The 26,365-nt window shown below is 50.7% G+C and overlaps 1 protein-coding gene across 6 annotated transcripts in view; it reads right to left on the reverse strand.

Moving 5' to 3' along the window:
• LOC144137792 (glutathione hydrolase-like YwrD proenzyme) overlaps window positions 1-26,365 on the reverse strand; it is a 76,936-nt gene that overhangs the window by 29,797 nt on the left and 20,774 nt on the right. For 3 of the 6 annotated variants that reach the window (XM_077669772.1, XM_077669774.1, XM_077669773.1), the window contains exons 3-8: window positions 22,343-22,496; window positions 20,026-20,229; window positions 16,565-16,817; window positions 4,134-4,302; window positions 2,459-2,621; window positions 943-1,113 (exon numbers count right to left, since the gene is read on the reverse strand). In XM_077669772.1, the coding sequence (XP_077525898.1) occupies window positions 943-1,113; window positions 2,459-2,621; window positions 4,134-4,302; window positions 16,565-16,817; window positions 20,026-20,229; window positions 22,343-22,496 (1,114 nt within the window). Of the gene's footprint in view, window positions 1-942; window positions 1,114-2,458; window positions 2,622-4,133; window positions 4,303-16,564; window positions 16,818-20,025; window positions 20,230-22,342; window positions 22,497-22,659; window positions 22,805-26,365 lie in introns of those variants that run through there. The other 3 variants (XM_077669776.1, XM_077669777.1, XM_077669775.1) reach the window with 3 other exon arrangements.

Consider the following 26,365-nt stretch of genomic DNA (forward strand, 5'->3'; position numbering starts at 1 on the left):
GGTGTTTTTCCTATCGTTTTATAGTCCTTCGCGGGCGTCCATGGCATACATGTCGCAGATGAGTATCTCTTGCATGCAGTGTAGTCAGCGGTGTGGAGGATTTCCGTGGTGTACTTGCCGAGTCTGGTAAGTAGATCTTGGATCCATTGTTCTATGTCTGCGATTGGTGCCTCTTGTTGATGATGGCGGAGATTCTTCCAGTTGGTTAATCTGGCAGAGCCAAAACGGAGTTGCGCGCATTTGTGATTGGTGATCGTCAATGCAAGGGCGTAGTGTTCACTGCCCAGGGTGTGCGGCATACATTCCCAACGGGCGTCCCTGATATTCTTGGTGAGCGTGAGGTCAGCTGGGGTGGTATCTTGGGAAACACTATTTCCTAGTAGAGTTGTCGTTTGAGTTAATTTTACGCTTCAAAGCGCAAAATTAAATTTCTCGGTAGCCCCTTGTAATGTGGTGCCTTCGATGGCATTGCGTCTGTAGCCCCAGGCCATGTGTGGGGCATTAAAGACACCTGGGACAGTCATCGGGCCGTGTTTCGCACTGGTCGTGGCGTGATTTAGTAGGTCACGGGTGCCGGGGAGCAGATGCTCGGGAGGACTGTAAATGCTAAGTACGAACAAGCTCCGTTGGGATTTGTGGGCACCTGTTTGAACACCGTAACAGATTAACTTGCATTGTAATAAAATATGGCTTTCACGCTTTCATGTAGGATACCCACCCCTTATGTAATACCCCTTCAATGGGGCCTTTAAGGAAATAAAATGAAAGCTGAAAGAACACGAGGCTTCGAATGGTCGAGTGCCTTCCAAAATTGTGAAATCGTAAGATTTGAAATCAGACAATTGTGATCGGCACAGGTGTCACAGCGACGAACTTACAATGGAAGGTTTGATCTATTTGCTTAGATTTCTCAAATTACAAAAAAAAAAATTACTGCATCACCTGGGTGACAATGCTGGTCTGCGCGTAGCCGCCCATGGTTCCCGTGGTGCAAAGCCAGTCGTGCGAGCTGGCGTCCGTCACCATGACAGGCATGACGGAGTGGTACGGCTTCTTGCGAGGACCAAAGCAGTTCGGGTGGCCTGCTTCCAGGCAGAAGCCCGCTCCCCGGCACTGCAAAGACGCAGCAGCGACACAGCCTGCACGGTCACCTTTGCACGCATAAAGCAAAGCAAAAGGATTGGATATATAGCGTACCGCTCGTTGCTGTCAGATGTCCACGATGGCAGTGACCGAAGAAAAACTCAAAGTTTCTGTTTACAGATTGTATCACGCACACTTGCTCTCCCCGCTAAATGCGCGTAAATTTAGTGTCACACCGTAACACGTAAGTTCTCGTTAAGGGAACGCACACCATGCTACAAAGTCAGCTGAGGAACCATTCAGCGACCGATGGCCGTCACGAACAGTACGGGCCACCTGCCGCTGCGGCAGGTTTCGGCGCACGCGTGAGCATAAATGGAGACGGGGATAGCCATATATTTATTTATTTGAAGTGCTCACCAACAGCACAGGGCCTTCTCGGGTGATGCACCGCGCCGTTATACTGCGCATCTACCTCACAGCGCAACGTGACAAATCGTTAACCAAGTGACAACCGGAAAACTGCTCTCATTTCTGCGGCGCATGACCACATATTTTGCAGCCACGATGTTTCCAAGGGCTGTCTAATGCAATGGAGTGCATGCCAAGGTTGGAAAGCTACGGATTGTGTTGCGATTCCTTGTGCAGTGACTAAATATTATCAAATTATGAGGGAAATATATCCACGCGAAAATAATAAAGGGCGCCTCCACAGACGAGTGCATCTGTAATGACCGGTGACATTGATGGAATTAGGCTGCACCTCATGCCATAGCCATGTACAAAAAGTATAGCAAACAAACAATATTTTAAGACAAGTAGAGTCTTAAAGCGTCCGTTTGTACGATATTTCGGTGCACGTTAAAGATCCCCATAAGTGGTCAAAATTAATCCGGAGCCCTCCAGTATACGGCGCTCCTCATCGCCTGCGTTGCGTCGGCGCGTTAAACCCTACACTCAAACTAAACTCAACTCAAGACTTTTAAAGCACGCCCAAAATACCAATACTTGGTGTCAACCCAGCAAACCACAGTACAAAGAAATACAAACGTTACGAATCATCTGTTGCTTACGAATAAATATCGCTATAGTACAGATATAATTGTTATGCTGTGTACCCGCTGCGATATTTATGACACAGGTACTCTGATGCCTGCGGTTTATGAAATATTACTGCAACAAATGAAGTGTCCATGCCTTCTGGTGAAAGCTTCGCTTGAAGTTTCGGCGCCCAAACAGCTTGTGAAAGGTAACAATAAAACTAGACACAAATTCCGAACGCTTCCCTTGAGTTTTGACTTTTGTCAGGTGCATGCTTAATTGTGTTAGTAGCAAACGCGAACAAAAAGATAAGGTATTCTGTGGGAACGCTTACGTGAACTGCGAATCCGTGCTCCTCGACCACTGCACAGCCGAAGTAGTTAGCATTGCTTCCTATGAAGGCACACACGTTTCCTGCCTCGTCGGTGGCGGCAAGGAAAGTCGTGTCCGGGAGACCGCAAGACGAGTACGGGCCGGAGAACACGCTCTCCGCTCTCCTGCAGGGCACGCGGCGGAACATTGTAGTGCACGCCTCACGCAAAACATGTGCGGGAGGAACCTTTGATTCGTCAATCAAATGTCGGAAGCGCAGCTTTAATTTTCGCATGAACAACCTCAGTCAGGTCGGTGTCATGACGGAGACATGTGCGGAAACAACGAGGCACATGCAGGAAACAAGCAGACAGCACAAAGCACAATTCGCAACCGAAAGAGGAGAAAAGGAGGACGAAGTATACACCGCAACGTGCTCCTCGGACTCCTCGAACGTTTGAACCTTTCCCGCTCGTCGTGCACCGTCAAGAAGCCGAAGGCCTTTCCTAAGACCACGGAGAAGGCGTTGGCGACGGCGTGATCCAAAGATGGTCATAAAAATTCGTGAGCCATTCCACTCTGCGAAGGTGTATATGACTTGCGAAGCTTGAGTCTGGACTATACGCGGGGCAGCCATCACGACGGCAACAGAGAGGCGAAACCGAAGTTGGAGAACGGCGACTTGTCTCGACGAGAGGCCCGCCACCGCGAGGAGCTGGAGTTGATTAGAAACGAGAGCGCTTGGAACGCCGCCTGTGAGAGACCGGTGCAGTGGCCGACGCGGATCGCACGTGGGTCGCGCAGCGGAAAACCTTTGAGAAACTTTATTATCTACCGGAGACTCTACTGACCTGAAAACGGTCCCATAACTAATGCACTCAAAGTGCATGTAGTACAACTGGTGAGACGTATAAGGTTTTGCATAGAATCAAACGATTTTGCATCTGGTTTGATGAAAGGATCAATAGTTCGTACAACGGTACCCGCTCTGCGCTACAGTACAACACGAAACCGGGCCTCATTCCGGGCCTCATTCTCGTTTTTGGGCCGAACCACGCCTGGAACCAGGAATCCATGACGTCAGTGAGGGGAAGACCAGACCCCCCTCCAAAAAAGAGAGAGCGTCATTTTGCCCTCGACAAAAGACAATGTACCTGTCCAAGCACAAAACAGTGATACTCTGAAGACAAAATTGGTTGTGAACTTTCCCGGAAGAAATATTTTTCGCAATTACTGGCATAGCACATAAACGACATTTCTCCTAGAATCATCGCGCACTGTTATCAGCCAAGCGTCCTAATTTAGAACCTCCTTTAATGCCACGATGTCGCAAAATACAAGTACTAAAGTTGAGGCCCACAGGACGAACGCGGTGTGCCTCCATTGTAGTCCTTGTTTTTCGCTACGCTGTAGCATTCAAAATAAATGCCCAACTGCGCTTTACAACCACCGCTTGTGCAATGAGCAGCGTTCTTTATATTTACAAGCAAACTTTCATATACTCCTGATTCTCCCGTTTATGATACCACTTGCCAATGACTAACAAATCTATTTCAGAGCAAAACTTTCGAGCCACCCAATTTTTGCAAAAGCATTTTTCTGCGGAAAGGATGTTTTGCAAATATTTTGTCTGAATGGCCTCTGAATCGGCGCCTATATATGTGCTCGTTCCTTCGTGCCGACCCCTAGCTGCCCACCTGTGCGGGTCCACTTGGGCTCTCTTGAGGGCCGCGTGCTCCTTGGAGACCATGAGCTCGATCGAGGAACTGCTGCTAGGGCAGGCCACGTGGCACAGCCCGTCGGCAACCGCGTGGCGAAGGGCTTCGATCACCACGTGATCCAGCTCTCCGGGCACATGCTGGAGCCCTGCGGAAAGGAAGTGGCTATGAAGTCGAGGGTTGGACGCAAGCCCGCCCGGTCCGGATGTAACATGTCGCAATAAAACGACAGTCAGCGACCGGAAGAAACTTGAAGTCAAGGGTATGACGGAAACCCGTCTGGTCGGGATGCATTTTGAAGAAGAAAGGCCAAATTTTCCAAATTTTCCAAAGCCAAATTTTCAAGCGTCTCTGCAGAACCTAAAAAACGAACGCGCTCACGAAAATAAGCTTGAAAGGCTCAGAGAGCGCCGTGCAGTCACCTTTCGTCAAGCTCCGAGGAATGCTGTGCATATCCTTTCGTCTTACCAGCCGACAGAGGCTGAATTATCTGTGCTAGGACTTGGCCTGAACTTCATTACGGGACCTGCACCCGACCCCGATAAAGTGGTATGTGGGGTGGAATAGGCGTCCCTCCGTGACGAGGCCCGTACGCGTGCAGTCAGCGTCCTCTCCAAGCTACGCGCCAAATTCGAGGTATCCCCGCTGTCCGAAAGTGAACGCGCGGCTGTAAGAACCCTGCGCGACCACAACGAGGAAATCGTTGTGCTGCCGGCGGACAAGGGTAACGCCACCGTCGTCATGGACGCCGAGGAGTACACGACAAAAATGCTCGCCTCGTTGGGCGACGCTGGCACCTATGCAAGTCTTAGGAAGGACCCGACTCAAAAGGTTCAACGGGAACTGCAGAAGCTCTTGGCTGACGTCTTCCACGCTGTACCGCCTCAACGCAAGGGGTTGTATTACAAGCTCCTCGGCCACAACGAATGAGCTCCGGCAATATATGGCCTGCCCAAGCTGCACAAGCCTGGTGTTCCTTTGCGGCCAATGGTGGACTTTGGCCGTTCGCCGCTCCGCAGGCTCTCCGGCTTCCCGCATCTAGTCGGAAGCAGCCCAGCCCATCTTCGCAACAATGAGGACTTCATTGAAAAGGTTCAAAACCTTCAGCTCGACGTCTCCGATACAATGGTGTCGTTTGACGTAACCTCACTGTTTACGAGCGTTCCCATTGATTTGGCTGTGGACGTCTGCACTTCCGCACTGAGTACTGCCCCCAGGCTACCAGAGAGAAGCCCAATCGAGGCACACGACCTAGGGCGGCTGCTGCATTTTTGCTTGTCCAATACGTACTTCCCATTCAACGAGAGATTCTTCAAGCAAGTTCATGGAGCGGCGATGGGTGCATCTATTTCCGTGACAGTCGCCAACCTGACGATGGAGGCACTCGAGGAGCGTGCCCTCGCCTCTTTTGCACCGCAAACGAGGACGTTCCTGCGCTACGTCGATGACTCCTCCTGTGTGCTACCAAAAGACTCCCTACAGTCCTTCACTGCTCGCCTCAATGGAATAGAACCGGCCATCCAATTCACGACTGAGGAAGAGGCCGACGGGCGTCTGGCATTCCTAGACGTCCTGGTGAAGCGTGATGGTGTGGGGCTGTCCTTTACGGTGTTCAGAAAGAAGACTCACACCGGCCGGTACCTACACTTTACTGCATCCGGCAGCACAGAAGCGGTCTGTGGTGGCCTCCCTTCTCCGCAGAGCTTACAGGATCGGCAGCAAGCCAGAGGACCGGGTGGCGGATAATACGCGAGTTCGCTCGAGCTTCCATCGTGCAGGTACCCTGAAGGCTTCATCAACTCTGTTCAGCGGCAGCGCCCTCGCCCTGCGCATCCTGCCGACGTCGGACTTCAAAAGCGCGCGGCAATTCCGTACGTGCCCGGCATCAGCGAGGCTCTGTCACGCATACTCCGCTCATACAACGTGCAAACTGCACATGTGCCGTCTCGCAAACTTAGGCATGATTGATTGATTGCAGGGTTTTAACGCGCCGACGCAGCGCAGGCGATGAGGCGCGCCATAGTAGGGCTCCGGATTAATTTTGACCACCTGGGGATCTTTAACGTGCGCCGAAATCTCGTACACACGGGAATTTTTGCTTTTCGCCTCCACCAGAAAAGCGGCTGCCACGGCCGGGAATCGAACCCGTGACCTCGTGCTCAGCAGCGCAACGCCTTAGCCACTGAGCCACCGCGGCGCGTAAGTAACTTAGGCATGAACTTGTGAACGTGAAGGACCAGCTGCAAAAAGAGAGGTATCCAGGAGTCGCCTACGTCATTCCTTGTGTAGATTGCCATTACGTGTATATTGGTGAGTCAGGAAACTTTGCGAAACGCTTGCAGCAACATCAAAATGATGTAAACAAGAACCACGTGTCGACAAGCGCCCTTGCCGAGCACTGCGATACCACTTCGCACACAATCAACTGGTCTGCTGCACGTGTTCTCGCAAAAGAAAGGAATGCTACCTCACGCCTGCTACTGCAATCACTTCACATACGGATGACGGAACACACGCTGAACAGGAACGCCGGAAATCTGCCGCCAATCTACGCAAGTTGCCTGTGCAGCGTTGTGAAACGTACTGAAGGCGATTATTTCCTTTTAAGATTCCATTGTAACCCAGGCTTCCTTGTGGAAGCAGAAACGTTAATTTCTATTAAACTATGAATAACTTTTGGTCGGCGTCCTGGCCTTTATTCTTAGACCGGAGGAAACTGTAGAAATTTCAAAAACAAACAGAAAGAGGCGTTTCGGCTTCGCTACAGAAGCCTTGTTCCCTTTATACGATTGAGGGAAGGAACCCTCAATTGAGATGAGCATTCACCCCTTCTTGAACAAAACTTCAGCAGCGAAGCCGAAACGCCTCTTTCTGTTTGTTGTTGAAATTTCTACAGTTTCCTCCGGTCGCTGACTGTCTTTTTATTGCGACAAAATTGTGTTTATGTTCAAGCGCGTATACACTAATGTCGTTATGACCCTACTTCGTGTGCATATTTTACGGCGAAGTTCTATGCGACACTTCCGTGAGCTTTGTAGACAGACATTGACGCCACAAAGGCTGTATAAAAATTTCAATGGCGCGAACTTGGCGGACCATGCGCGGCACCTTTTGTCACCAAAATTCAAAGTACCGCCATCTGCGGGCGGCGCGCGTTGCCAACATCGAGCTCGGCGCTGCTAACCCCTCATGGGACGCGAATTCTGTGCAAGCTTCGTGTGAGAACTTGTCCGCAACTGGCAGGTTAGTCAGTGTTCAATTACGGGATATTTTCTTCTGTAAAGTCAGATCCACGTTAAGTGTTCCACGCCTTAGTATTTTAAGCAAGGAGTTATGCTCAGCAAGACACGTTTTTGGGCGAGGCGATTCGTTTTGGGGTTTAAATAGGATACATTAAAATGAGACACGACAGGCAGCGGAATAGACGCAAACTCACAACTGCCTAACTCCACCGAGAAACCTGCCTGAAATACTGTGGCACATCCACAAAAAAAAATGTGGTTGATCCCTCTTTCATAGGAATCGGTAAAACACGAAAGTGAAATGTGCCTTCACAGGAGCAGTTGAATGTTTACTCTGCATCGATATGAACTTGCACATCGCTATACTGATGCCAAAATTCTGGAAATGTGCTCCTGTTAAATGTGAAAACACGTATGCATGTATTGCAGTACTTTGTTGATAATCATGACCTAAGTTGTAACACAAGATTTTTGGCTTCTGGCTATGTTATCACAACTTTGGCGTCCTTTTGAAGTAAGCTATCAAGTGCATGTTTCCACTGAATCTTGGTTTCACTAAAGCTTAATGCTGTTTAACTAAAGCTTAAATTTATGCCCAGAATTTACCGTGTTTGATGCTCGTTTCTTAAACGGCACAAAGCTGATGCAAACATCAAATTTAGTCATGCCTGTTCATAAGCCTTAAGCGTTGCCAATACTCGCAAAGATTTTTTAGTGATAATCTAGGTACCGATTATCGAACCGGTCATGCAATGCATAAATATTAAGAGAACATTTTCATCTTTCTGGCACCGAAGTTTTAGGAATTGTAAAAGTAACTGCTGTTTTAGCCACAGCCGTGTGGCCAGCAGTTTATTCAAGGGACGAAAAAAAGACACCCAAGGCTCTCCGAGTTCAGACGGCGCAAGGGAGAGCATAGTCGAGCAACCCTCTTCCAGTGACGCACTGTTTGTTTACTGCGCCAGAAAGGCGCCTTCGGGGGCTCGCCTCAGCAGCGCCGGCGAAAGCGCGCGTGGCACGCAACATGACACCTTCCAGGTGTGTGGCCCTGGACGGCGGTAGATGTCCCTTATATAAAGGTATACATGCTGAAAGTTGCAAAGTAACCTATAACTAAGTAACCCTTACGTGTATACGTAGATAAAGGTTACTAAGATATAGGTTACTTTTGTACCTTATAAATTATTGGACCCGCCGCGGTGGCTCAGTGGCTAAGGCGTTGCGCTGCTGAGCACGAGGTCGCGGGTTCGATTCCCGGCCGCGGCGGCCGCTTTTCTGATGGAGGCGAAAAGCAAAAACGCCCTTGTGTACGAGATTTCGGCGCACGTTAAAGATCCCCAGGTGGTCAAAATTAATCCGGAGCCCTCCACTACGGCGCGCCTCATCGCCTGCGTTGCGTCGGCGCGTTAAAACCCTACAATCAAATCAATCAAAAATTATAAATTATTGGTTACAAAAATTCGGAAATTTGCACCTCTATTAAGGGTCACCCAGCTTAGAGTGTATTTATATTTCGTCGGTATGTCACCGTTAGACGTATCAACATTAGACACTTGATTACACGCGCCGGAGCATTGCGTTAATCCCATTGAAACCCCAGGCGATCGCAAACCGTGCGAACGAAACCGAACGGGTTGACAACGAATCGGTTGGTGAAGTAGCGGCCCGCTACAGCGAAAGGAGCATAATTTGCGGGTCGGCAGCAGTCACTGGCGAGCGACGTCCTGCTGGCGGGTCGCTTCGGCTACGGGGCGGCCACTTCAATCCTGCCCGTGGCGTGTGCGGCAGACGCTTGCGTTGAGACAAGTTCAGCTTGTGGAACGCGAGAGGCGGAGATCGTAGCTTGGACCGTGAATGAGTGAACGCGTTCCGCTTCCCGCTGGCGTGTCTCGTCGCATCGAAGCCGTCAGGAGCGCGGCATTCGCCTTAATGCAACAGTTTTGTTACACGGTCCTCCACCGGGCACGGGGCCTTCCCACCCGCAGCATAGGCACCGGACGGATAAACACCGCAGCTACGCTGCCCTAGCTATGGAGGCGCCAACTATCGGCGCTCGTTAGCGTCATGACGCACTTCGTTTCACGTCTCCTAGACGCAGCACCTTCTGAATGAAGAAAGTTACAGGGAAGGACATAATGCGCGTTCGTACAGTTATTCACGCCTGAGTTCATAGCCCAGTTGGCAGAGCGTTACGCACACACCTCCCGTTTCGGTCAGAGTGATCGTGAACTCGAATCCTAGCGCAGTCGCGTTAATGGAAGTGTTTCGCGTGATGTCATTTACGTGACGAATATGACGTCGCTGAAGTCTTGCTGTACCCCGCATAAAACAATTTCGTGTCACAAATATACATTAAATTATACATAAATACCAGCAAGGCTGTTAACAGTGGCAGCAACGACTGTCCAAAAACAGTAGATCAGATCAGATCAGATTAAACTTTATTGTTGCCACGGGTGGGACCGTTTTCAGGTCGACTTCAGTGTCCTTCCGGCGACGGCAGGATTCATGTCTTCGGCCACCTGGGCTAGTGAGACCTGGGTCATAGGGTCTGTGCTGAGCAGCGCGGCCTCCCACTGCTCCTCGTTCGTAACTTGTAATAAAATGGGGTGATTTTTAAGAGTTTGGAGGGGTTTTTCTTCACAGGACCAAATCACATGTGATAGTTCTGCGTATTTATGGCAAAGAGGGCATCGGTTAGAGTGTAACTCGGGGTAATAGAGTGATAGGAGGGCAGGGGTGGGAAATGTGGATGTTTGAAGTTGGCGCCATACAACAGCGTGGCGGCGGGAGAGGGAGGGGTCGGGTGGTGGGAAGCGAGCTCTGGACAGCCGGTAGTGATCGAGTGCCGATCGGTAGGTCAGGAGGCGGTCCCTATGGGAGAATGGTTGAGGAGATTCTGCAGCGTCACTGGGCTCTCGGATTACCAGTTCTCGAGCAACCTCGTGTGCCAATTCATTTCCTGGGAGTTGGGAGTGTCCCGGTGCCCAAACAATGTATATTTTTCGTTTCAGGAATTGGCGTGCCTGCAGGAGTAGGCGTAAAGTTCGGGGGTCAACTCGCCCGTTGGAGTAATTGGTAATGGCCAATTTGGAGTCGCTTATTATAGTAGTAACCTTAGGGCTGGAAATAATGGCAAGAACGATAGACATTTCTTCGCCTACGGTTGGACATTGAGTAGGGAAGGAGAGGGCGGCTAGTGTTCGGTGAAATGAATCAACTACGACCGCTGCCATGGCTTCGCGTCCTGGGTATTCTGCAGCGTCCACGTAGGCTACTTGTGGGTTGGAGGAGTGTTGCTTGTGTAAAGCCTGTGCTCTCGCTCGGCGCCTTTCCTCGTTATGAATCGGGTGCATGTGTTTAGGGAGGGGATGGATTACCAGTTGGTCTCGAATGACTGTGGGAATGTCGACGTGCGTGTCAGAGATAGTGGGGTGACTGAGACCAAGACTCTGAAGAATGTGGCGTCCAGTGTCACTCCTCGTGAGTCGCTCAAATTGCGAGACCCGTTGGGCTTCGATAATTTCGTTTAATGTATTGTGTAGACCGAGCGAGAGTAGTTTGTCAGTTGAGAGTGTAACGGGGAGACCTAGCGCCTGCTTGTAAGATTTACGTATCATAGCTTCAATTTTGTGCGTTTCCCTGACTTTGAGGTTTAGGAAGGGGGTGACGTATGCTATACGACTGATGACAAAGGCTTGTACGAGACGTATTAGATTGTTTTCTTTTACTCCTCGATGTTTGGTAGCTATGCGAGAGATGAGTCGTGTAGTCTGGTAAACCCCTTTTTCTAGGGCACGGAGAGTATCTACATTATATCCGTTTGCCTGTATACGGAGACCTAGAATCTTGATGCAGTCAACTATTGGGATGGGTTGGCCGTTAGAGGTAGTGATTTGGATGAGGGAGAGTGGGGAAGGTGGTTGTTTTCCTGGTATTTAGGTCTGTATAGAAGAAGCTCTGATTTTGTTGGGGAGCAGGACAGACCACGAGAGGCAGCATACGCTTCGACGACATCAGTTGCCATTTGTAGGGTATCTTGAATGTGACCATCAGATCCTCTAGTAACCCACAACGTGATGTCGTCGGCGTATATGCTGTGGTGTAGGTCAGGGATGGCGTTGAGGAGCGGGGGTAGACCTCGTAGGGCCATATTAAAAAGAAAGGGGGAAAGAACCGATCCTTGGGGGGTACCTTTGCTACCGAGGGGGATCGGGGGTGTAGTCAATTGTCCAAGGGTGAGTGTGGCTGTTCGACCCGTGAGGAAATTACAAATGTAGTTGTATGCTCGCGCACCGACTCCAGCCGCGGCTACTCCTTCCAGTATTGCCGAGTGGCTAACTGAGTCGAACGCTCGCGTTAAATCGAGGCCCAAGATCGCCTTGGTGTTATGTGTGGAACTGAATCGAGCATCTACTATGTGGTGTTTTAGTTGTAGCATGACGTCCTGAGTAGAGAGCTGGGGTAGGAACCCCAGCATGGAGTGAGGGAGCAGACGGTGCTTTTCGATGTGACTGTTGAGCCGGGTGAGAACGACGTGCTCTAAGAGCTTGCCCAGGCACGATGTTAACGATATAGGTCGGAGGTGATCGACGTGTGGCTGCTTCCCCGGTTTTGGAATAAGAACGGTTTTGGCTGTCTTCCATTGAGGTGGGAGTTCCCCCTTCTCCCAACATTCATTGAAAAGTGCAGTCAGGTCGGCGATGGTAGGGTCGTCTAGATTTCGAAGGAGCTTTTTAGTTATTTTGTCGGAGCAAGGATTTGGTTTTGAGGTGTTGGATGGCGGCGCGCACCTCCGCCTCCGTTATGGGTGCGTCCAGCTCTGGGTTGGGATCCCCACACAGTAACTTGAATGAGTTAAGGTGGGGCAAGCAGGAGCGTATTTTTTCTGAATATAATCGAGGAGTTCGGTGTCAGTACCAGTGAATTGATGTATGATGTGGGATACGAGTTGGCGTTGTGTGGTGCGTGTGGAAGAGGGGTCAATTAGGTGTTTGAGAATGTTCCACGTCTGCGAAAGATTGAAGTGCGAGTTAAAAGCCTCGCATGCAGAATGCCAGTTATGAGTGAGGAGCTGCAGGGTGTATTTTTCAATGTCGCGGTCGAGAGCAGCTATTCTCCTTCGAAGGGTTCGATTGTGCCGCTGTTTAGAGAGGCGTTTTTGGAGACTAGCCTTTGCTTGCCACATGTGGGCGAGTTTGGAGTCAGGTTCTGGGGAATCTGCTGGGATGTCTACTGTTTGTGTAGAGTTGCGTAGGCTTTCGTGTAGAGCTTCTTCCCACCTTGCGAGGTTGGCGATGGTAACGGGTTCAGTGGGGGTTTGATGTCCGGTTTTATGTGCCCTGGAGGTGTCCCAGTTTGTTATTCGGGCCTGTTTATTTTGATTGGGTCGTATTGATGGTAGGCCCATTTCAATTTTAATAATTTTATGGTCGCTGCCTAGATCGGCTGGCGTGTTATACCAGATCGGAGAGGGATGAGTGTTTTTTGTGTAGGTGAGGTCAGGAGACGTGTCCTTGCAAACGCTATTTCCTAAGCGAGTTGGGTATGCGGGGTCTGTGAGTAAGGTGAGACCTTCCTGTTGGCAGTCTAACCAGAGACGGCGGCCTTTAACATTTTCTCTTGGGTAGCCCCAGGCGGGGTGGTGGGGGTTAAAATCGCCTACTACTACGAGGGGATGTCTGCCTGCTAGAGTGATCGCTTGTTTAAAGAGTACGTGGAAACGGTGCTGTAGTCGGGGGCTGCTATATATGTTTCATATGAACACGTCTGTTGTCGTTTACTGGATCGAGGAATGAGCTCGATGAAAACATGGTCGATATGTGTGGGAAGGTGGAGATCGTGTTGTATTACTCGGAGGTTACGATGGACGAGGATGGTCGTTTCACGAGGTTGGGGGTCACTATTTGGAAAGGATTTGTACCCGGATAATTTTGCTATGCAGCCCGTCTCCTGCAGGCAAATGACATCTGGGGGTGGGCCTAAGGTTTTATAGTCTATGTGGTGCTGGAGATTGCAACGTTTGCGGCGATATCCCCGGCTATTCCACTGCCAGATAATAATGTTCTGTACCTCCATTATCAGAAGCGGTGGGGGTTTTGGGTCGGTCGTAGGGTTTGGAAGATTTTTTGGATAATGCGGATGGTGTTGAACAGTTGGCTTCAAATGCAGTCGTTCGAGCATTGAAGTCTGTTATCTGAGAGCGGAGTGTCGCTACAAGTTCAGCAAAAGGTTCTAGTTGTTTAGCTACCGTTTCGGCTAGATTGGCATGGAATTCTCGCATTTGTGATTCAATCTCCTCTTTAGTGATGTATTCTGGTGTGGGTTTGGAAGAGAGGGGCGCACGGCGCTTGGTAGGGTGAGATTCGGTATCGATTGCATTGTCGCGCGAGGTGGAGGTTGCGGGAGGAGGAGGAGGAGGAGGAGGGGGGGGGAAATGGTGTTAGTCGAGGACCTGAGGGATTTCGCTTCTGATTTCGGTGTAGAGGGGGATTCGGTATCCGTCGCGTCGTCTCGCGTGGTGGAGGTTGAGGGAGGAGTAAGGCTGTTGATGGATGCTTTGAGAGTTTTGAGTTCAGTTTTTAGGGTTTCGTTTTCAGCTAGTACCATGTCCAGTAATTGCTTAAGGTATGCTATTTCGGTAGCTTGAGGAGAGCGGGAGGCCACAACTGACCAGCTTACCCTGGGGTGGTGGCCCGAAGTGCGCTGAGGCGGTTTTCCACGTGATTCACCAGCACTATGCTCGTACGTTGAAGTGTTCGGCGGGAGACGTGCTGTGGACGGGCTTCGTGTTGAGTGGCTGCTGTCGTTTTTGGAGGGATGGCAAGTTTCTCGGAGACTTCTGCAGCCTGCTTCTGGGATGCATCAGTAGGAACGGCACCAACTTGCCGCTGTGCGATGGAGGTGTGTGGATGTGAACGATGTATTGGCGGCTGGAAACGTTGTTTACACAGTTTGTCACCCATTACGTGGCGGCCTCCACACACGACGCACGTGGGTTCGCATGAGTGTTGGTCACTTGGAGATACTTGGACACCACACTGTTGGCAGCGAGAAGGGTCAGGATTGGGACAGACATCGGCGCGGTGACCGAGAGCCCCACACGATAGGCAGGCTTCCGTCTTTCTTCGATGGATGTGGCAGCGGTACTCTGCTCCTCGGTAGTAGAGGTAGTGTGGCACCCGAAAGCGTTCAAATACAATGAGAGAGAGAGAGAGATGGAACTTTATTCAGGCATCCGGCGTGCAAAGGACACGATTCCCGGCCACGCAGGGCTCGGTCGCGTCCCCTCTATCTAACCACCCTAAGTCGCAAAAGTCCTAGGGCGTCGGGCTTAGACCCCGAGGCGGTTGGTCTCGGCGTCCGCTCGAGCTACTCGGAGCGCTCCCGGCCGCCACCGTCGGCCCCCGACCCCCACCTCCCGCATGGGAGGGCGGAGTGCCGGGAGGGACGAACGGGCGCGGGAATGAGGACGGTGTTGGTGCGACCCATGCGGCGCGCCTGTAGCGCTGTTGGGTTGCCCGGGTGTATGATGCTTGCTGTGATGTCTTCGGGGGAGTCGTAGGCGGGGATTCCGTGAATGACCCCTTTGGATGTACCTTCAGGGCTGGCCGCATAAGAGGTGGTCGGGTATTCTCGGTCATGGAGGGAGAGAGAAGCAATAGCATTGTATTTCTCTGCTCGGACAAGGCTCGGCGTGCTTACTACTACGATATTCTTTTCTGGATTTGTGCGCATTATGTCTTCTCTGGCTTCGTTATTTGGAGAACAGCAGCTCGAAGGATGGCGTCTCGGATTTCGGCCATGCCGGCCTTTGTAACATCAAGGCCGTTACGAGGGCGGATGATTATCTTGAGGTGTTCCCTCGGTAACTGAGGTGGTCGGATTGGCTTGCGAGGCTGTCACGAGGACTTATCCTGCTTGGCTGTTGAGGAGCTGGGTTGAGCGCTCTGATGCTGTTGCAGAGTGCGAGCGCCACGTTGGCGGTAGCATTCTAGCCGTCCCCGCTCGGGGGTGACCATATCGGGAGAAATGTCCTCACCTTGAACCACAACGGGCTCCATCTTCCCAACGTTGAGGCCTGGGCCTTAGGCGTCGCTGTTAGAACTGGTGCCGCGTGGCAGGCTTGTAGCGAGGGGGCCGGTGCGCCGACGAGGCCGCCGACGCCGGCGGGGTGCCGTTCGACGTTCGACGTTAGGGTTAGCCGAGCCGCTGGACCGTGCAAACTTCGGATGAGCTAGGGTCCAAGGAAATATAAAAAAAAAGGAAGGCGGAGAATTTCCTGACATAGGCACTTTAGCGTGTGTAAAATACGTCCCCATTAATGTTTGGCGGACAGTGCTCGGGCCTGTGCAGCAAAGTTGTTTTTGTTTGTTTCTTATTTCTGAAAGGACAAAGCGAAATTTCACAATTATGTGGCAAATGTACGAACATACATGGGCCTCTCCGTGCCTCGCCCTTCTCGCGTTGCTAACTTTTTTTCCTTTAAATAACCACCACGCCCCCCTCCCCAAAGCCCCCTTTCACGTTCCCAAGACGGCAGACGACTGCACTCACGGGTAAGAGGAAAACTGTCCAAACAATGTTACTGACACGCTTCACGCCCAAGCGATGACCACGGCGACGATGTTTTGTGGAACTAAACTAGCGCGTTATGCCCCCACAACGGCCGCTGATTATTGCGTTCAGAAATAAAATCCGCAAGCATACTTAACCCTGCAGGAGTATATTTTAATCGTGTGCAGCGCGCGTCTTTGCCCGCAACGTGAACGAGCCATAGTTTCGTACAATAATTGTATAAAATTCGAAAGCGGCATCCACACTAGGAAGGATTCGTCCCTCCGCGGCGCCGACTGTGTTCGATCTCGGAGCCTTAATCGGTAGCTGCCTTTAAAAGGGAATCGGTGCAAGGTTGGTCTCTGCAAGCTGGCTTCCCCACATTGTGCGCTCCACAGTGAAGCTGGGCCATCTACGCGGGGAGTGGGGCGAGTCTCCACCCCGACACTCCTCGCCGCTCGCGGCCTGACATCGCGCCATGGCGCCCTCTTGGGCGGCCACCTGTCCGGCAGACGTCGTTCACTCCACCCACCAACCATGTGCGTCCTTTGTCTGCGATGCACAGGCCGCGCCACTGTGCTTATAGTTTAACCCACTGCGGCAGAAGCGCACCGCGCAGGTGGAATCCCTCGAGGATGTTGAGCGCTTCCAGGAGCACGGCCCCCTGAGTTGGCAGCGGCGGGACGTGCACCACGCGTCCGTGGTACGTGCTCGAGGCCGGTTCCACTTGGAGCGGCTCGTCCGACGAGAGGTGCTCGGCGAGGTCCGAGGTCGAGAGGACGCCCCCTGCCCGGCGCACGGCTTCCGCCAGGCTCGCGGCCACGCTGCCCTCGTACACGGCCCGGGGACCTTCTCGAGACAGCCTCTGCGTTCGGGGACGTATGCGACTGCTCTGCAATTCCAAAAATGGCCGCGGATAGCGGCACGTGGAGCAGACAGGGCTTCGTTTCGCCGTGAAGCTTTCTTACCACTGCATGTTGCCTGAAACAGTCGGGGATAGGGAAGCCTTTCGTTCCAGTTTCATGAGAATACCGAAATAACCACTCAAGTTTCCCCGATAGAGTTGCGGAGTGCCTAAAATGACAAAAAAAAAGAGCGGCCTAAATGCAGCAAGCAAGCAAACAGGCGAGGAAATCGAGCAAACGAGGTGGCCCTTACGGATATGTGGTCCGTGGAGCTTTTGTTTATTCTTTGCGATTCTCCGCGCATCGCGGGTGTGTGCGTTTGTTGGGTCAGAGCAGTTTTATGTTAACACCAGACCACCGATGGCCCGGATCGGTTCCGTCTTATTTTTAGTTTCAACCCATGAAAGTGCCGTGTTTGCACGATTCGAACACGCACCCTTTTTCGCTAAAAGTAGCAAATTTGCTGCGAGTTACAATCGGGTTCAAAACCGTAATCAGCTTTCAATGTTCCCCGCTTTAGTTTTAATGCCAGCAGGAGCTGAATAAGCGAGTTTATGAAGCACAAGGAATTTTTCTGACAAGTTTGCGTGCGTCAAATAAATTGCAAGGTAAATTGTACATTGTCTTCTGCAGATACGTGACGTCATATGTGATTACCGTATTTGTGCTATTCTAACGCGCCACCTGCGCGTTACATTCGGGGCGCGTTAGAATCGTGCAAATACGGTAAGTGCGTTTGACAATATCACAGTAGATTAGACGCCCAAGAACAAATTATGCCCAAGACAAACTCAGTTATAACCTAGAACTCAGACGGTTGGCACGATATCTAGTTGCCGGAAAATTGCCCATGCAAGGTAACATTCGAAAGTAATCGCATGAATCACCCACAAAGCTGCTCCGGCGCTCAGTAAGGCTTGTTGTTGGGCTAGTTGGTATCGGTAGTTGTACATGGTTGGAAAAGCGCTTCTTTGTAACACAAGGGACAAACGTGGAGCGAAAGAAAACCAGACAGAACGGATGAGGCGCTACTAACAACTGAAGTTTATTCAACAAAGAAGAAGGAAATATATAGATGATCCACCACTTATGCCAACACTGTGCGCATGCGTCAAATTTCTTTGTTTATTTATACCGGAGACACGTACTCCTTTTCTCTCTCTGGCAAGGTAATGGAAGGGGAACTAACGCTAACTTCTCACCCCTGGTATGGTGCTACCATACCAGGGGTGAGAAGCAGCTTTTGCCTTTTGATTCGGCACACAGCAAGGTGGTAAAGTGTGGTATAGCCAAAGCTTGTCTAACGCAGGCGATAAACAAGTCTTGTTTCCATGCTATTGCGGAAAGCTTAGATAACCAAGCTGCGAAAGGAAGGCAGGTCAAGCGAAAAAAAACAGGACAAACGTCCTGTGGTGATCCAGTACATTCATGGACTGTCTCATCGGTTAAAAAAAAAGTTGCCGCGAGACACGAGGTTCCGGTGGTTTTTTCCGCTCCGCAGAAACTTTCGAAGTTGTGCAATTCGGTCGATAAAAAGATAGGTAGCCAGAGCAGAGGAATGACTGGTGAGCGCAGCTGTGGTGTAGCGCACATGCGCAAGTTTGTTGATTGTTGCATGGGTGTTGTCAACAAAATCCCTCTTTCGTGCACGAGGGCATATATGGGGCAAACCGGACGTTGCCTTAACGAGCGGCTCAAGGAGCACCGCACGCTATGTGAGCAGAAGACCATTCGGGTAATCTCTCATTGCACTGCTTCGACTGTAAAGGAATTCGACAGTCAAATGTGCTCCGGCATTCAATGATACTGAGGTCCTGTTCAAATCAAATGATAAAATAACCAGAGAAATTTGGGAGGCGTTTTGCATGACATCGGGAATAGAAGGAGAGTGCGTTAGCTCCCCTTCCATTACCTTGCTAGAGAGAGAAAAGGAGTATCTCCGGTATAAATAAACAAAGAAATTTGACGCATGCGCACAGTGTTGGCATAAGTGGTGGATCATCTATATTTTTCCTTCTTCTTTGTTGAATAAACTTCAGTTGTTAGTAGCGCCTCACTCGTTCTGTCTGGTTTTCTTTCGCTCCACGTTTGTCCCTTGTGTTACAAAAAGCGCTTTTCCAACCATGTACAACTCCGGCGCTCGCCGATGCGCCCCGGCCAAAAGGAAGGCCACGGCGAGAGACTCGTTCTTTTTTTCAACTCTATGTTTTTTTCGAAGGGCAGCCGTGACGAGTGACGTCACAGTGTCCAACATGCCTGCACCCGGAGTAAACGGTCGTATGATTGCCCGACTCCCCGTATTCACGTGTGACATAAATGATGAGACGGAGAATTGCTCCTGATGATCGTCCAAATTTATCTAGTAATGGTTTGAACGTTTGTCAATCAAACTGAGCCGAATTATATGAACCACAGTTCTTCCAAAGCGAAGTTTTCACAATCACATCAAAACTTCGTTGCCAAAACTTGAAATTTTGCTCTCTTGTCAGCAAGGGAACTCACATCCAAGGAATTTCGTTTCGTATACCACGCGGGGCCTGTACTCGATCTGGATTACTGACAATTGCGTTTTATTTTACAGCTCTGTGCCCAATAGTTTCCACACTCGCATATACGCACGAAAATTAACAGATGGGGCGGCTACTGTAAAAAGAAATTTTGTGCTGAGGAGGTCTGCGAGTGCTATTGTCGCTAGTGTTCAGAATGGCGCGCAGTTTCTATTTATTTATTTATTTATTTATTTATTTATTTATTTATTTATTTATTTATTTATTTATTTATTTATTTATTTATTTATTTATTTATTTATTTATTTATTTATTTATTTATTTATTTATTTATTTATTTATTTATTTATTTATTTGTTTGTTTGTTTGTTTGTTTATTTATTTATTTATTTATTTCAAGTACCTACATCCCTCATTGGGCATTGTTGTAGGGGTGGCAGTAGAAAAAAATAGAAAAACAGTAAATTATAACCTATATACTGCAAAGGTTCTAAAGTATAGTGGGCGGAAGGCATTACAGAAAGACTTGAAAAGGAGTGTCAGATTTTTTTTCTAAGCATCGTTTGGCTGTGGCTGTATCTGTTGAGACTGTGCACAAATCCCTGCGCGTTAACAGTTGTGGCAAGCGATCTTCCAGAGCACAAATTGCCGCGGGTCTCACTTTGAGGAGCGCGGCCAGGGGACGGTTGGAGAAGACTTGGCCGAGCTTGGGAATCTCTGTTCCCCCTTGGAGAAAGTACTGGCCGCCGGGTATGTCCAGACGGCGCTTCAGAATCGTCTTCCACGCGATCCGCTTCATGTGGTCCATGGGGAAACCATGCTGGGCGTAGGCCACGGCCGGTGCGAACAGTTCAGCCATGGTCAGCTGGGAGGCAAGGTCGCAGAGATGTGGTGAGGAAGGTCGTTTTGGGCGAGTAATCAGGCAAGTCTAATATCCCGTGGTACTGCAACGTTCAGGGGTCACTTGATTACGCCGTACGCCGGTTTTTTACGAAGATAATCTAGTTACCCTTCATGCTTTATATCTTCCACCAAGATTTTTTTTCTTACTGCCGAAAAAAAAAAAAACGTCAGCAATGATGAGGCACCCTGTCTACGTAATTGGTTGATTACCGCCCGGGTTATAGATAAGATAGTTTATCACATCACACATAACTGAGGAAAACCACTTAGCTGCTGTCACATAACGTCGTCACATAACGGTTTCATGAAATGCATGTCTCTCGAAAACACTAGAACCCGCTGTACTAGACGTTCAAGGTGTCGCGGTGTTCTTGCTTACCTAGCATAGCCATGCCACTTCATCGAAGATTTTAAGGAAGGCCCTTGAGGCGGAGGTAATTTGTTGCACGAGAAAAAGAGTTGTCGATCCAAACGTACCCGCATGCCCGCAAAAGGACCGTATACACCATTCTCATAAACTGCGCCACGGAAAAAAAATTATCCATATTCCTGCATTAAAACTCATCACCGGTGGCTACTCAGGGTGGTTTATCCGCACCGAATTCAACGAGGTGACCATTGACATTTATAGCGCGCAACGTACCTCAAGCAAAGAAAACAATTAGCCTATCGCGGCACCATACCATTACCGCGCAGAACCAAGCATCATCGTCGTCTCATTGAGATACCCAGGAGCACAGTGCGAACAAGTTTTGGGAGAGAGCGGACGAGCCTGGCGAAGAACAACGCTGGCGTCCAGGAGGGCCGCTGGACGTGCACAGGGCGGATCAAGGACGACCTGGGCATATGGTCACTCGCTGAGCAATTCAGTCCACCGAGAGGCCAAATATTCATTTCAAGTTACCAAGCACCTTGTTCATTATTCACTCGACAGTATATATATAGCGATACGTGTGTCGTGCGTATCAACCTCGTACCGGCAAATATATTTTCTAAGGGACACTTCAGCCAATTCTATGGTACCGCCAAGAAATGCGTGCATGGCGTCACCAAGGGATCATGCTGACACGAGGGAGGTTGACGCAAGTGTGGGGCGTACCTTACGAAAAAACAGCGCGCAAACGGACGAGAGAAAGGAAGGTGCACAACACGAGCGCTGTGTGGGGAGCCAAGTTGGACGGCAGTGCCGGTATGCCGTTGTGTCAGCAGCCGATAGCCTCGTCAAGCGGGTCATGGCACGGTGAGTCGCTCGGCGTCCCTGTGATTCCTCGAACCTGCGACCTGAGCCGATAACGGACGTTCGTGGCGCTTTTGCAGTGCCTTATTAAGGATATACGGATGAGAAGCACGTGCGCTGTCCCAACTAAAACCTTAGCCAGCTCCGCTGTTAAAAATGGAGAGCGGGTGGCTAGGGGCGCCAGGCGAAAGGCTAAAGTTAAGTACAAAGACAAAACCATGGTCGATAACAATGCCGAGAACAGCACAGGTAAACTGCCCAAATGAGAAAACGGTACACAGTGTCCCTACAATCGTTCAGACAAGCCTGTGGTGCTTCAAAAACGGTGTAAGGCTTCTGTGGCCTTTCGGGACTACAACGTCTGCGGCATAAAATAGTGTGGACATTTGTGTAAATACGCGTCCCATCTGTGCCGTGATAAACAAGGAGGTAGGTTGTCCTCACTACTTCACAGTTGAAGTAACGATGCGCGTAAGCATGCGCGCAGGTTTCTGTTTCGTATTTGGGTGTCAGTTGATGTCCAGCGCTGTCCCGTGTTACTCCTCCTTGTTCCACTTTTCGGCAGCTAAGAAGCGGTATTATCGCAAGAGGAGATGGTCGACTCAAGCCTGGCCAAATGTCACGTGTTCGGTAACTGAGCGATGGCGGGCGGGGATAAACAATCGCCGTTCGATGGGTACAGTTGTACTGTTGTCTCGTGGTAAATTCCACAAGTCTCCTGAAAGGCACACTCCACGTCGATATTTTTCTTCCGGCGAGGAGTGCTGGGAGTAAGTTAGCATTGCACCACACTGGCAGGGAATGCTTTTAGGTGTGGAAAACGTATACATCAGCGCACCTTTCCGGATCCGTAGCGCGCGGCAATGTGAAACCAGGCCTTGGCGGCACCCGGAACAGTGGCCAGAAGCCCAGATGGCACTCTGCTGCGGGACTGGCCACTGCCGAGCCGTGACTGCGCGAGTTCCAGGGTCAGGCCGGCCGGGCTTTTACCGCTGTGGGGAGAGAACAGGAAAGAGCAATGTTGCAGTGAACAATTGTCGGCCGCACGGAAATATGCGAGATTGCCCACTGCCACGTGACGAACTAACGCTGGCCACTGACAACGCAACGAACATCAGGACAGTAGTAGATCGCGACAATAGAGTTTTAGCTGACCGTTTTCGACGGCCCGCTCCCGTATCGGCGGCACGGTCAGCGCAACCGGAGCCAATAGAGAGTTTTAGCTGACCGTTCTCGACGCTCCGCTCCGGTATCGGCGGCCCGCTCAGCGCAACCTGTTCTGTGGCGCAACCGGAGCCAATGCCGTTCGCGGCCAAGCGCGCCACGCATGCGCAATGGCGCTTTCGCTTGCTATCAGAGCGGAGCGGACCGTGAAAAACGGTCAGCTAAACGTTCGCGGCCAAGCGCGCCACGCATTCGCAATGGCGCTCCCGCTTGCTATCGGAGCGGAGCGGACCGTGAAAAACGGTCAGCTAAAACTCTCCACTTCCCGCCAGTCGTACGTATGCTACAGGCGCCTTGCTCTGTGCGCACCCCTTGTCTAATCTGGCGTCATGGCACGCTAGGGCTTCTTCGACAAACAGGCGCCAATTCCTTGATCAGTTGTCACGCGGTGAATGACGCGGCGTGCCAACGTTTTCCAGGGCCCACACTTAAGTGTCGCTCCATAAAACAAGCCGAGAAGATAAAAATCGCGCCAATCCACCCTGTGAATGTGGTTGGAAAGCAAAGCTGTAAACGGCACCCATAACGATTACCCATGCGACGACACTTAAATTCACTCACATCGCTCTACAAATAGCAAAACCAGGTAGAAGGGAAATGCACTTAACCACACCATTTATTACTTCAAATAGATATTCTTGTTAAGGTTGAATCAATGCATGAAGCATTAACGGTGTTTGCATGAGTTGTATTGGTGTAGCACAAGAGTGGAAACTTTTTTTTTTTTAAATTAAAGTATGCTCCAACCCGGTGTTAGACGATCTATCTTCTCCGTCTCTGCGCCGCGGACGTAGGCGACGAGATTTGCGGCAGAGAAGGAGGAGGAGGAAGAAATACTTCTGTTTAGATTTTGAACGGCCCCAAGTGCAGCCCTGGGGAGCTATTCCTTCTTCTGTGGGGCCCATATGCAGTCCGCGCGGCCTGTCTTCTGTCCACCATCTGAAGCTGGCTAGGTAGAGAGGGCCTTAACAGCAGCATCTCCCATTGCTCTTGTTGGGTAGTTGACGGAAGGAGAGGAGGGTGCTCAGGGCTAAAGTCGCACACCCCAATTGCGGGGCGGAGTGTTCCTACTTCTGAGCAAAATGGACATTCAGCGTCGTAGCGATTCGGATACATTAATTGAAGACGCGTAGGCTGTGGGAAGGAGCCCGGATTGTATGAGCCGTAGGGTAGTTTATTGTTCTCTGGAAAGGTCAGGGTAAGGCGAAGGTACGAGTTATCTTCGTGGAAAGGTCAGGGTAAGGCGAAGGTACGAGTTATCTTCGTGGTGTTCTTTTCCCCGGGGCTTCTCTTCCACCACCGCAGTGGCGCTGAGGATCTGACCCCGGGTATCCTCAACCGACAAACTCAGCTTCCGATACAAAACTGTACATTTATTTACAGCCCGGCGGGCGACTAAAAAACAGTACTCGCGCGGAGCCCGAAGACGACAGGCCGAGCTCTCCTGCGCCCGGACTGCGTCTCTTCTCTTCCCTGTCAAAGTTTCCATTCCTCTTGCCGCCGAGTGCCTTGGAAGAAGGAAAAAAACAGTCGTCTTCGTCGGTGGCCATCCCATGTGGTGGCGGTGAGGACATCCAGTGCGAGCAGGCGCGGTCTTTGTCGGAATGCGCGGCGTTCGAAAGCGCCGCGCAACACGTGCTTTCCATTTTCGCGCTGCTCGCCCCAGGGCCCGCGCCAGTTGGTGCGTCGAAGCGCCCGACTCTTCTCAGAAGGCGATAATGCTGGGTTATCACCCTGAACGTGACAAGCAGGTGACTGTCCTCGTGCAGCTCCATAGCACAAGAGGTAAAAGCGCAGGCTTGTTGGGTGGGCGTATTTGTTGCCCTCCATTGAAGCGTGAGGGGGTGTCCAGATGAGCTGAATGGAACCGTTTGGGGAGGGGTTTTTAGCGCGCGCAGTGCAGGTGAGGACACCCAAGCCTACTGATAATTCCATTAGGCTTGCTGGGAATCGACGACTACCCTCCGAACCCCTGGTTGAGCGAGAGCCAAGGTGATGGCTGCCTCTTCTGCTGCCTTCATTTCTTGGGTCCCAAGCGAGGTACACGCAAGGAGGTTGCTTCTGGAGGTAGCCACGATGATGGCGTATTGCTGCCCTCGATGTTTGGAGGCGTCTGTGTAGATAACTGCATGATCCCCACCGAGGGTGGTGTTTAGCCCTTGAGCCCGTGCTTTTCGGTTACCCTCGTCATGTGAGGGGTTCATATTTCTTAGCAAAGGGAGCGTCTTTAGTTTTAGTCGCCAAGAGTCTGGGAGTACGTCACGCGGAGTGACATTCTGGGCTGCCCAGCCAATCTGGTGAAGCATGCGGTTACCCATCGCAGTTCTGAGTCGGACCTTCTGGTTAGAAAGATGGCCTTCTATCAGCTCTTTCACCGTGTTGTGGAGCCCCGTGCTATACAGCCTCTGTGTGGACGCACTCATGAGAAGACCAATGGCCTGCTCGACCGCCTTTGTAATCATTATATAAAGCATCACTATGTCTTCCTTGTCGAGAAGAAGACAGGGGGTTGACGTAAGTAACTCTCGAGGGGACAAAAGCTTCAATTAATCGAAAGGTACCGGATTCCTTTAGGCCTCGCTTCTTGGTGGCAACTCGCCTGATCATGTGTATGATTTGATTAATGCTGTTTTTGAGGCGCTGCAAGGAGACGTAGCTCTTGATGTTAGCCTCGAGGTGTAGGTTCAGGATGTTGATGCTGGGGCTTGGAATGATGGCCTGGCCATCAAGGTGTATTTGAATGTATTCCTTGGTTTGGCGTGAGGGCGGACGACAAGGTACTGTGATTGTTTACGTGAACACTGGAGGCCACAGGCTTTACCACATTGGCGTACTAGAAGTGAGATGCCATGCATTGGTGTGAGCTTCCTTTAATTTTTGTAACTCTTAGCATCTGAGCAAGTTGCGCATAGTGCCGCTAGACGGGCGTGAGTGGTCCCGTGACGCTTTCACGTGGCATTCAGCGAGAACGCAGGGGGTAAACGCGTAGATGTGCTTGGTGAGTACACCACCTGTCTTCCCAGTCTTCGCGTGGACTGGGAGCTAAATCGGTAAGACAACGGGCTCTCGCTTTGTTCGTCTATTAGTTGTAGGTTCGATTCCCGGCGGTGCCAGTAAATTCTTTTATTTATTCGCTGGAGTTTTCTGGTGACACCAACGGTCGCGAAATAACCCTTGGGGGGTAGAGGTAAAAAGCTTTGCTTTAAAATCGGTGCCTCCACTCATTTGTTTTTTTTCTTTTGCAACCTTACTGGCCGGCTGCAAAATCCGCTCCTGATGTCCCTTTGCCACCTTATTTTCTCTGGCCTTTGCCGTAACCCCGTGGTTTTGGGGTCGCCGGTGTTTTGACTCGTGGTAAAAGTGGCTGTCGGTAACTCAAACAGGGTGGGGAAGACTCATCATCATCCTCCTCATCATCAACAGCCTACTTAGGTCCAATGGAGGGCGAAGGCCTCTTCCAACGACTTCCAATCGCTCCTGTCCTGTGCCGCTCTAGTCCATTGTTGACTACAGAATTCACCTATTTTCATCCCTGCATCGCGTTAATTGGCCTTCCCATTCTTCTAGACCCACCTCTTGGTATTCACTCCGTTAGCCCAATTGTCCACCGGTTGTCGGTCAGTCTCACTGCATGGCC

The sequence above is a fragment of the Haemaphysalis longicornis genome, unplaced genomic scaffold, assembly GCF_048455015.1.
Source record: "Haemaphysalis longicornis isolate Haplotype H1 unplaced genomic scaffold, Haemaphysalis longicornis Haplotype H1 scaffold_5, whole genome shotgun sequence".
NCBI lineage: Eukaryota > Metazoa > Arthropoda > Arachnida > Ixodida > Ixodidae > Haemaphysalis > Haemaphysalis longicornis.